The sequence below is a fragment of the Leuciscus leuciscus genome (assembly GCF_965113295.1).
Source record: "Leuciscus leuciscus genome assembly, chromosome: 19".
NCBI classification, from domain to species: domain Eukaryota; kingdom Metazoa; phylum Chordata; class Actinopteri; order Cypriniformes; family Leuciscidae; genus Leuciscus; species Leuciscus leuciscus.
This window is the reverse complement of record NC_138743.1, coordinates 20,290,385-20,301,611: the sequence shown is the minus strand read 5'-3', so window position 1 is coordinate 20,301,611 and position 11,227 is coordinate 20,290,385. Positions and strand designations below refer to the sequence as shown.

At 38.5% G+C, this 11,227-nt stretch overlaps 1 protein-coding gene and 1 long non-coding RNA gene across 2 annotated transcripts in view; both read left to right on the top strand.

Moving 5' to 3' along the window:
* Window positions 1-11,227, top strand: part of LOC309481724 — a 375,444-nt gene that overhangs the window by 275,464 nt on the left and 88,753 nt on the right. The window lies entirely within an intron of this gene.
* On the top strand, window positions 251-3,677 carry glrx5 (glutaredoxin 5 homolog). The gene is made up of 2 exons (XM_082146744.1): window positions 251-658; window positions 3,181-3,677. The coding sequence occupies exons 1-2, from the start codon at window positions 364-366 to the stop codon at window positions 3,348-3,350; spliced, it is 465 nt and encodes a 154-aa protein (XP_082002870.1). The 5' UTR covers window positions 251-363; the 3' UTR covers window positions 3,351-3,677.

Sequence of the window (11,227 nt, the reverse complement as noted above, 5' to 3'; positions counted from 1 at the left end):
CCTCCACTAATTACTTCTTACTAAACAAAATGAATAAAGGGGGAAAAAGGCGTTTTTAAATTAAAGTGAATGTACGTGTAATAGTAGATACATATTTTACCTCTCTAAAATAGAAACAGTCAAGAGATAAAAAGCTACTTGTGTAACCTTCATGACTGACGTAGGATTCAACCAATCACAGAGGATAAGAAAAAGACGAGAACCAATAGCTTTCCTCCATTGAGTGTTTATTCTCGAATAAGGCGGAGCTTACGTTCCTACGAGTTTCTTCGGTGAGGTTCTGTCACTGTGGCGTCAGTGAAAGGACGTGACACACATACACAAACCACTTAAACTCTTAACCAAACCCTTCAGACTTGTACAATGAACAACATTCTCAGATCGACAGCCCGGTGTCTTCGTCCAGGCGCGTGGCATTACAGAACAGCGCAGTATAATGGAGAGGTGCTGTCTGGTTGGGCCCGCCTCATGTGCTCCTCCGCGGGCCAGAAGAACATGGAGGAGATGGTGAAGAAGGACAAGGTGGTGGTCTTCATGAAAGGCACTCCTGTTCAGCCCATGTGCGGCTTCAGCAACGCCGTCGTTCAGATCCTCAGAATGCACGGGGTCGACAGCTACGCTGCTTATAACGTACTGGATGATCAGGATATTAGAGAAGGTCAGTGGCTGGTCATTGTTGTTTGAAAAGTATTTGGAGTTTAAAAGCCTATACAATTTGATGAACGACGGTTTTATTTGATGTGTGGTTCTTCTTAAACGTGTGACATACTAAAAAAGTTAGTGACACCTTTTTGGAAATATCTATTTTAAGCTGCCAGTTATTAATCATATAATCAAGAAACGTTCTCATAATTATGTGTATGTAGTAATAATTTAAAATCTAATAATGACTTCCCATCTCAAAATAATGACACGTTATTATGTGAAAGTTTCTCAGTATTATTATTATTAAAAACTTTAATTATTATGAGATGAGTCATTAGTCAGTTGCTCATTATTATGAGATGTTAAGCAATTATTACGAAATATTCCTGAGAAACTAAGTCATTATTATGAGAAAGTTTCTCATTTTATTAGAAACCAAGGCATTACTATGTGAAAGTTGCTCATTATTATGTGATGTTTCCTTGTGATAATGACTTGACATCTCACAATAATAAGAAACTAACAAATTATGACAAAGTTTCTCATAATTATGAGAAAACATCTCATAACAATGACTTCATTATTGAGATGTCAAGCAATTATTATGAGGAAGTGTCTCATTATTATGAGATAGTAATTATTATGAGAACAGCATTACTACATTAAAGGTTACATAAACATAAAATGAATAACTACATAAAAGCTTATCATTAGTACTAAACATTTTCTCATCATGAGATATTAGTCTAAGTCATTATTATGATTAAAAAAAAAATCGTATGTTGATCCATTATTACGGGATATTAATGAGAAACTTTATTATTGTTTTACTTTTTTTTTCTAATTAATAAAGTTTCTCATTATTACAATTTTTTTTTCTCATTATTATGAGATATTGAGTCATTTTTATGAGAAAGTTTCTTATTATTATGTTGATCCATTATTACAGGATATTAATGAGAAACTTTATTATAAAAACTCATTATTAAGAAAGGTTCACATTATTATGTGATGTTTCCTTGTAATAAAAACATATCATAAGAATGACTTAGTTTCCCATTATTACGAGATGTTAAGTCATTATTATGAGAACGTTTCTACATTTTTGAGAAACCAAGGCATTACTACATGAAAGTTTCTCATTATTACGAGATGTTAAGTCATTATTATGAGAAAGTTTCTACATTTTTGAGAAACCAAGGCATGAAAGTTTCTCATTATTACTAAAAAGTTTCTCATTATTATGAGAAATTGTTCATTAATGTTGGTCTATTATTACAAAATTGTATTATGAAAAAATCTCATTAAGAAAGTTTCTCATTATTATGTGATGTTTCCTTGTAATAATGACTTGACATCTCACGGTAATAGTAACTAACTTATGAAAAAGTGTCTCATTAATATGAGAAAATATCTCATAATAATCAGAAACGTTGTCGTTATAATGACTCTGCATCTCAAAATAAAGTCATTATTATGAGAAAGTTTCTAATTATTATGACTTCCATACAATGCACTTTAGTTTGGGTCTGAAACAAGTATAGGTTAACGGCACCAGGAGTCACCCGGTCAGCTCTGATTGCCTTTATCAGTTTTGTGCAGCAGGAAGAAAGGGGTGTTAACCCTTAGACCACTGAGGTTAGTTTCCAAACAGTAAAGCCTAGACTTAAATGCTTAAGGGGAATTAAAAAGAGAATAAGGAAATCCAGGTCACATACAATTATTTCCAGAGTTGTGCATGTAAGAGTTAAAGGAACACGCCAACTTTTTGGGACTTTAGCTTATTCACTGTATCCCCAGAGTTAGATAAGTTCATACATACCCTTTTCATCTCCATGCGTGCCGTAACTCTGTCTGACGCACCCATCGCTAGCCTAGCTTAGCACAAACACTGGAGGTAAACGGCTCCAGCTAGCATACTGCTCCCAATAAGTGACAAAATAACGCCAACATTTTCCTATTTACATGTTGTGATTTGTATAGTCACGGCGTGTACAAATAACAAGGTCACATGAGACACAGACATCTTCTAACCGTATTCATACTGGGAACTATATTCTCAGAAGGCGAAGCACTGCTACTTGGGCGGAGTGATTTACTCCAACTCTGAGCGAACTCTCTGCTCCTCACCACGGGGCTTCTCAGGTGCCGCGAGCAAATCACTCAGAATGTTCCCAGTATGTATACGGTTAGAAGATGGTTGTGTCTCATGTGACCTTGTTATTTGTACACGCTGTGACTATACAAATCACAACATGTAAATAGGAAAATGTTGGTGTTATTTTGTCACTTATTGGGAGCAGTATGCTAGCTGGAGCCGTTTACCTCCAGTCTTTCTGCTAAGCTAGGCTAGCGGTGGGTGCGTCAGACAGAGTTACGGCACGCACGGAGATGAAAAGGGTATGTATGGACTTATCTAACTCTGGGGGATATGGTGAATAAGCTAAAGTCCCAAAAAGTTGGCGTGTTCCTTTAAGGACAAAAAATAAATAAATAATTATGTTTACTGACATGTAACTTTGTTCCACCTGAAAGGAATAAAGTCGTTCTCCAACTGGCCGACGATTCCACAGGTGTACTTCAACGGGGAGTTTGTCGGGGGCTGTGATATTCTTCTTCAGATGCATCAGAGCGGCGACCTGGTAGAGGAACTTCAGAAGCTGGGAATCAGATCAGCTCTGCTGGATCAAGAAAAACAGTCCTAGTCAGCAAAGTCGCATCTGTAGGATGATTGTGCATTGATGTAAACTTCTCAAAGGTTGACTTGTGAAGGGTGATTTGACCTGCTGAAGTCCAAACTAAAGGATATGAAGTCAAAACTCCCAGATCCTGAAAAATCACTGTAAAACACTTGACATAGAATTACCGTATTACAAACATGATGATTACAATTCTATTGCAGTATGCTTGCCTTTGTTTCAGATACTCTAATGTTAGACCACTGCATATTTAAAATATTGTATTTTGAAATATATTATTACATGTATTTTAGATGTATATCAGTTTTTTTGTCAATAAAATAATATAAAGCACCCACTGTTTGAAAGTAAAGCTGTTGTGTGTGACGCAACATTATGAATTCTGTGGATCCGATGTCATTGCAAAGAATGTGCTTGTTGATTCAGGTTTTCATAAAGCCTTCATAATATGAGTCAGGTCTAAAAACATGCTTGGAAGTTGTCCTGTTGTGGATTGTTTGCCGTTTACTCAAATAAGATGTTGAAATCTTTTGGGTCAAAAGTATCTACTTGGCTTTAATGGTGAGACTTATTTTAAAGATTTTTTTTTTCATCAGTTTCGATATAATACATGGACATGTCCTATTTGACACTTTGAAGTGTAAAGAGTTTCATATTGTTGACTGTTTAAATGTTTGTATCTTTGACAAATTTGGAAATTGATAATCATGAAGGACGTTAATCAAAAAGTAGGTCTAAAGAATAGGTCAAAGATCTGAATTAACAAATAACATTCCAAGTATATTGGAGTTAGTGATGATTGTAGCGTCACGTGTGTCCACTAGAGGACGCAATAGTCTTACAATTGTTTTCTGACTGATCATAGAAAACCAAAAATTATGTCATCAAGAATAATGACTGAAAATAGTGAGTTTCTATTATAAAAAAAAACAACCTTTTTTAAAAAATTGTTTAGAAAGGATTTTTTTTTAATTAAAATTATTTGAAATAATTTGTTCTCATGTGGTTTTGAAAAGCACATATTTAAGTTTTTTAATGTTTCAAGGGAAATTAGGTTACACTTTATTTTAAGGTGTCATTGTTACAGTGTAATACTGAGTAGTATTAAGTAACTACATGTACTTACTATAGGGTTAGGGTAGGATTAGGATTTGGTTGAGGGTTAGTTGCATGTAATTATGCATAATTTACTGTTATTACTATATGTTATGTAACATGTAACAAGGACACTGTAAAATAAAGTGTTGCCGGAAATTACAAATAATGAATTATTATTATTATTAATATACTTTTAATTTTTTTAATTTAATTTTTTTTATACTTGGGCTATATGTTTACCTTCATTATAATGCCAGACTGTTCAAATTGACATTGCATTTAATTTAAAAAATAAATAAATAGAAAAAAAACATTTTAAAATTCAAATCATACAGGAGGTATTTTCAAGTATTTATTCTTAAAAAATAAAATAAAATAAAAAATAGCTTGAGATGTGGAAATGTAGTAGGCAAGGTTACATGGTACCACCTTTCTTTATTCCTTTTTTAAATTTATTTTTTTATGGTAAACCATGCCTGACTTGCCATTTTCACCATCCTCTCAAAAGCTTTCATATCCCAGCACTCCTTCTCCCTCTAAGCTGGTTGCTAGGCAACACCACAGCTGTGTCTAAAATCGCCCCCATTCCATTAAATAAGGGCACTATTTGAGGGGACAGCCATTTGTAGTGGTGTCCGAAACAATGCACTGTAAAAAATTATATGATCAATAAGTTATGACAACATAATGTTTTTACATTGCTTTAACTCATAATAAGTTAAGTTATTCAAAATTAAACTAATTTAAGTCAGTTTAATGTAATGAGGTAAAGTTGAAATGTCTTAAACATCCAAGTTGATTGTACTTAAAAATTTAAGGCAGTGACATTTTTTATAGTGTGGTGGATGTTATCGATTGCACTCATTCAAACCCATAATGCACTGCAATAACGAGTGTGCAACTGATGTACGCTCAACGGCTAGTAAATACCCAAAATGCACTGTGAGGGTCACGCCAAATTAATTCCCGCATCTCACCAGAAGATGTGTCCGCCGCCGAATCATTCATCCATCCATTTTCCAAACATCTGGTCCATGGCTATACAGCGTAATATCATAAAGGTATAAATTCCTTTTAGATTGATTATTAAATTGTTTATTAAGGTTTATACATTCTAGTTTCCATTACAGAGTTCAAGATAAATCTTTTCATTGCTACTGGAGCAGACAGTTTGGTAAATTTCAAAGGATTATTACAGCAAGCACAAACTGCAAAAGCGGCAGCCCTTCCAGCGCACTCAGTGTCCGAATTTACACCATCGTTTTCATCCACTCCTTCAAGTGGACTGTATTAGTGAAGTAATGTAGGGAATAGTGAATGATAGTATAGGTTTTCTCAAATATGAGGCACAGGAACAGGGAATGCCACTATTCTCCATGTGGATTTGGTTTGCAAACAGAATCAGGTCATTGGTGCCAGTTCCTGAAGAGCGTCTGACAGCTCTGCTCTACAAGTGCATGTAAACATCTGAGACTCGAGCAGGAAAGAAGGTTTCACAGCAGTTGTCAGAGCTACATTTTCAAAGAACACACAGAAGTTGCTAAAAATTTCCATGGCGTTATTAAAAACGCTGGTGCCGCAGAGAACAAATCCCTGGCTAGACACTTGCGGCACACAATCAATACTCTGATTGTTTGGAAGATGTTTTTTTTCTGGGGGGGAAACAATTTAAAAAGCATGAAAGGAAATGGTGTAAGCATCACATATATAACCATAGTCAACACTTCCGTATGAAGATGGGCCGAAATAAACTGTTGTATATATGTGGGCTGAGGAGGACAGAACCTTATAGTCCTAGAACATGCGGGACAGAATTTTCCTAATTTCTTCTCAGATAAGGTGATTTAAGGTGAGGATCTTTTCCAGATACTGTGTCAGGTAAGCACCTCTCCTGAACATGATCTCAGGAAGTTAAAGCAGTTGAGATCAAACAGGATTAAATAGCCATTGGGGGTCAGCAGTCTGTCTTATATTGCGGTGTTTATGTAGAACCAGGCCTTGTAAACTAAAAACACTCAGTCTGAGTTAGTGTAATAATAATACATTTTATTTAAAGGTGCCTTTCTCGGCACTCAAGGACACCGTACAGTACAGGGATACATAAGACATTTAAAAAAATAAAGAATAGAACAACATTAAAAACAACAGAAAGAGGCAGAGCAATTGACATCAAGTGAGATTGATGTCAATTGCTTTTAAACAGATGTGTTTTGAATTGCAATTTGAAATGGGAGAATGAATCGATGTTTCTGAGTTGGGGTGGTAATGAGTTCCAGAGACGGGGGGCAGAGCGGCTAAATGCTCTGCTCCCCATAGTGGTGAGGGAGGAGGGAGGAGGGAGGAGGGAGGGAGGAGGGAGGGAGACAGACAGGTGTTAGGAGGAATACGATCTAAGGGAGCGGGTGGAAGTTGGACCCTGGAGGAGATCAGACAAATATGGGGGGGGGGGGGGGGGCGGCGAGGTTGTGGATGGCTTTGAATGTTAACAGAAGGACTTTGAATATGAACCAGGTTTATCACCAGGGGCTCTACACATGAACTCGAGCATTGAGAACATTGTTTGTGTACAAAGAGTTTACTAAAAAGAAAGATTATGAACAACTCACTGTGTTTCCGTCCGCCGGCATTTTGTCAGTCAAAAATAGTCGATCTCCGTAACAGGGAGGAGAGTAAAGATGGAAAGCTCCTAAAGCTTAGTTCAATATAAATTCACGGATAATTTGTTGTTTTCTCGTTAGTGAAAATCAATATTGACCTTGTATTTGAAAAACGATCCTCATATAAGAAACAATACTACAATTCAGAGTCAGTTCATTCACATTCGGAAATCGACTATTTTTGACTGTCAAAATGCTGGCGGACACAGCTACAGTGAGTTGTTCAAAATCTTTCTTTTTAGTAAACTCTGTGTACACAGACGATGTTCTCAATGCTCGAGTTCATGTGTAGAGCCCCTGGTGATACTTAGAGCAAAGTTTAATGTTGTATCGAGCCTCCTTAGTGTTTTAAAAATAGTGATTTTTGATGCTATCATAAAAGTGCCCCATTCACTCTCATTCACAAGGCATTTTAACTAGGGATGTCCCGATCCGATCACGTGATCGGAAATTGGGCCCGATCACGTGTTTTCAGACTCGATCGGAATCGGACGTTACCTCCCGATCAGGACTCGGATATATATGTATATATTCTCATTATTTTTTAACACATCTATAGTTATGCGGTGCCACAGAGTTACGCCGGTTTCACACTGCACGCGAGCAGAGCGTAAGCAGCGCAGGAGCAGTGCGTATGGTGAGCAGGAGCAGGACACGCGCGTTTTGCTTTCACACTGGCAGTGTTTGTCACGCGCGGCTGAAGAAGGCGTGTGTACAGACAGAGTACTCTATAATTGATAAGTTGGCATTGCTTTCTTTCGTTTTCAAATACATTTAAGAGAAAAGACTTGTCAAGAAGCTTATTTTATTAATAATTTCATTTATATAACTTTTGGTTCATCTTTGTTTTTATTGTTCTGGCAACAAGTTTGTTTTTGGACATTTGTTTTCTTTTTAAATTGCTGTTGGTCATTTGATTGACTGTTTAAAACACAATAGATATCATCAATGCACTTTTTGGATAAAACTGCGGTGTATTTTGGCCATGATCAATGCATTGTCACTTTAATTCAGCGTAAGCGGTGCAGCAAAAATAGACTCGGCGCCGAAACGATCGCGGCACTGCTGCTCCTGCTCTGCTACGCACTGCCGCGCCGCCTCTGCGTGCGGTGTGAATGCTCTAATCTCTAATCTGTTAACATGGGTGGCGAAAAAAAATACGCTCTGCTAACGCATGCAGTGTGAAACGAGTGCAGTTCCTAAAAGCACATTACTGGCTTTGCAAACACTGTGGCACTTTTATATTTTATTTGTTTACATGCCTGCCGGGTATTTTAAGTTGAGGTGCTATTTGTTTATATATTAGACTTTTTTTATATTTACTGTTGCACTAAAGTCCAAAAGTGAAGAATTTATGTTATTTATTACTTGATTGTTCAAGCTACCTCACAGAAGTGCTCTGTTTGTTAACAGAGTTGTTGAATGTTAAAATAAGGTGAATTAAATAAAAAATAAGGAACATCCTGGATCTGTTTTTTCGCTCTTCTTTATTCTTTTTTTTATGTATTATAGAAGTATCGGATCGGGACTCGGTATCGGTAGATACTCAAAATCAAATGACTCGGACTCGGACTCGAGGGCAAAAAAACCTGATCGGGACATCCCTAATTTTAACCTAAAACTTAAAAGTGGCGTTTCCATTCTAATTATGCTTTTAAACGAAAGTTTGCCTCGGGTAGATTAACAAAAAGAGCCTAGGTTGCATTTTGGCGAGAGTTGCCCTTTAATAAAGAATTGTGGTACTTTGATGTCACATTTAACAAGGCCTATTTAACATTTTCAGAACAAAATCAAGTAAAAAAAAACCAAAAACAAAACATAAAATATAATAAATTAGTATTAGTATTAGTATTATTAGTATTAGTATTAGTATTACTTAAACATACTTACCAATTATTCCATGGTCCTCTCTCCATCACAGGGTGAGTAAAATGGATGACTTTTTTGTGGTCACATGACCAACTTTGCTTATGGTTACCTATGCTGCGTTCCAGTCCAAAATTGTCATGCCCTTCACTCGCTAACTTCCCTCCGTCTCGTTCACTCGGATGTACGTCATTGCTTACGTTGCACGAGTGCCCACTACTGGCGGAAACTGCAATGGGCTGAACTGGAACGTCCTAAGCCCTTGATCACTTGGAATCAGCTATGGAGTTTATTTATTATTATTTATTTTTTTCCTTTAAGAATTTGTTTAATGCAGCATCCAAATGTATATAGGCGTGTTTGGGTTGTTTTACATTTAAAAATATATCATTAATATATCATAGAGTTGTTTGTGGTGGTGGTGATTAGACGAGCTCTGTGGTGACGTCACAATCGTACTGCATTGTGGGACATATAGGTACCTGAAGTGTACATATGAAGTAGACTCGCTCCCTCGGTCAAAATCGAGGGAACGAGGGTCTGTCCATATAAACTTCCCTCGTCCACTTCATGAAGTGGAACGCACTTCAAAATGGCGGCAGGAATTCCCCCGAGGGGAAGTGCTTAGGGAAGTTTGCAAGTGCGTGTCTAAAAGTGGACTGGAACGCAGCCCTAGAAACAAGGGGTGGCTCAACTTCCCCATAGTCTCAAATCACCCTCTCCCCCTACTGGGAATTCGGACATACTTCTTTTTTTCACATACTTTTGCTTTTCACCTACTAAATAGTAGGAATGCAATCTCAGAGGCAGCACTCAAATATATGTGTCAGATAAGAGGGACATCGAAAATGTGCAGTGTTGGGGGACCAGGACCAGGAACCACTGCTCTAGCTTAAACTCTTCAAAATAAAGTTTCCAAAAGGAGATTGTCTCAGTGATGCCATAGAAGAACCATTATGGGTTCCCCTAAGAACCTTTCAGTAAACAGTTCTTAAAATATGTTTTTCTTAGTTTAAAGAACATTTGAATAATCTGAAGAACCTTTCTCCACTAAATAATCTTTTTGTGGGTTGTTCGGACGATCATACTTGGCTATGCGATTCAGTTCGCACCGCGTCCCCCACAGGTTCAGCAGTGTACGGTTTTCCTCAGTGGCAGACAAGGATGCTCCTGTCCTGTGTGTGGAAATCGACAATTTCAAAAGTTGACATGAAGTCATTTTTTTACAGTTCATACTTCATCGTGCCCAAGAGAGGCGGTGAGTTACAACCTATCTTGGACCTGCTCGTTTTGAACCGGGCCCTTCACAAGCCCCTGTTCAAGATGCTGATGCAGAAACGCATTATTGCGTATGTTCGCAGCCAAGATTGTTTTGCAGTGGTCAGCCTAAATGACACTTTCTTTCATGTCTCGATCCTACCTCGACACAGACTGTTTCTATGCTTCGCGTTCGAGGGACGGGCAGTCCTTGTCCTTGTCACCCTGCGTCTTTACGAATATAGCGGAGGCCACCCTCACTCCATTGAAGGAGGCGGGCATTAGCATTCTCAACTATATCGACGACTGGCTTATACTGACCCAGTCGCGAGATCAGTTATGCAGGGACATGGTACTAACGCACCTCAGCCGCTTGGGGCTTCAGGTCAACTGCGAAAGTTGGAGTTGGACTCAGTAGACATGTCGGCGCGCCTCATCAACGAGCTTGCCCAGTCCGTGCTGAACTTCTTGAATTCGTTTAAGAGCAGAACAGCGCCGCTCGAATTTGATGCCGCTCAAATTGCTTCATATGAGAGTGCTTAAGCATTGGCTTTACGACCGGGTCCCGAGATGGGCATGGCACACATCGAGTGGAAATTACTCCGGTCTGTCCCCGGACTTTCAGCCGGCTTTCAGCCTTTTCTACAGGCAGGTGTTCCTCTAGTACAAGTGTCCAGGCATGTTGTTGTCTCAACAGATGCCTCCAGCACGGGCTGGGTTGCTGTGTGCAACGGGCATGCAGCCTTGGGCTCCTGGACAGGACCCTACCAGCAATGGTAGTCGAGTTGCTAGCTTTACATCTTGCCCTGCGCTGGATTCTGCCGTTCTCTGTGTGGCAAACGTGCTGGTCCGGATGGACAACACTTCGATTGTGGCGTACATCAACCACCAAGGTGGAACTTTCAAGCACTGCCCCCGGAGGAGGCAGACCCAGCCCTCATGTTGCTATGTTCTGTTCACGCTTTGCGTTTATACGTGGACCGCACGCAGAGCTTCAGAACCTCA

Coding starts and splice junctions, on each gene's coding strand:
- glrx5 (XM_082146744.1), top strand. CDS start 364: ATGAACAACATTCTCAGATCGACAGCCCGGTGTCTTCGTCCAGGCGCG. Junction 659..3,180: donor TGATCAGGATATTAGAGAAG/GTCAGTGGCTGG, acceptor TCCACCTGAAAG/GAATAAAGTCGTTCTCCAAC.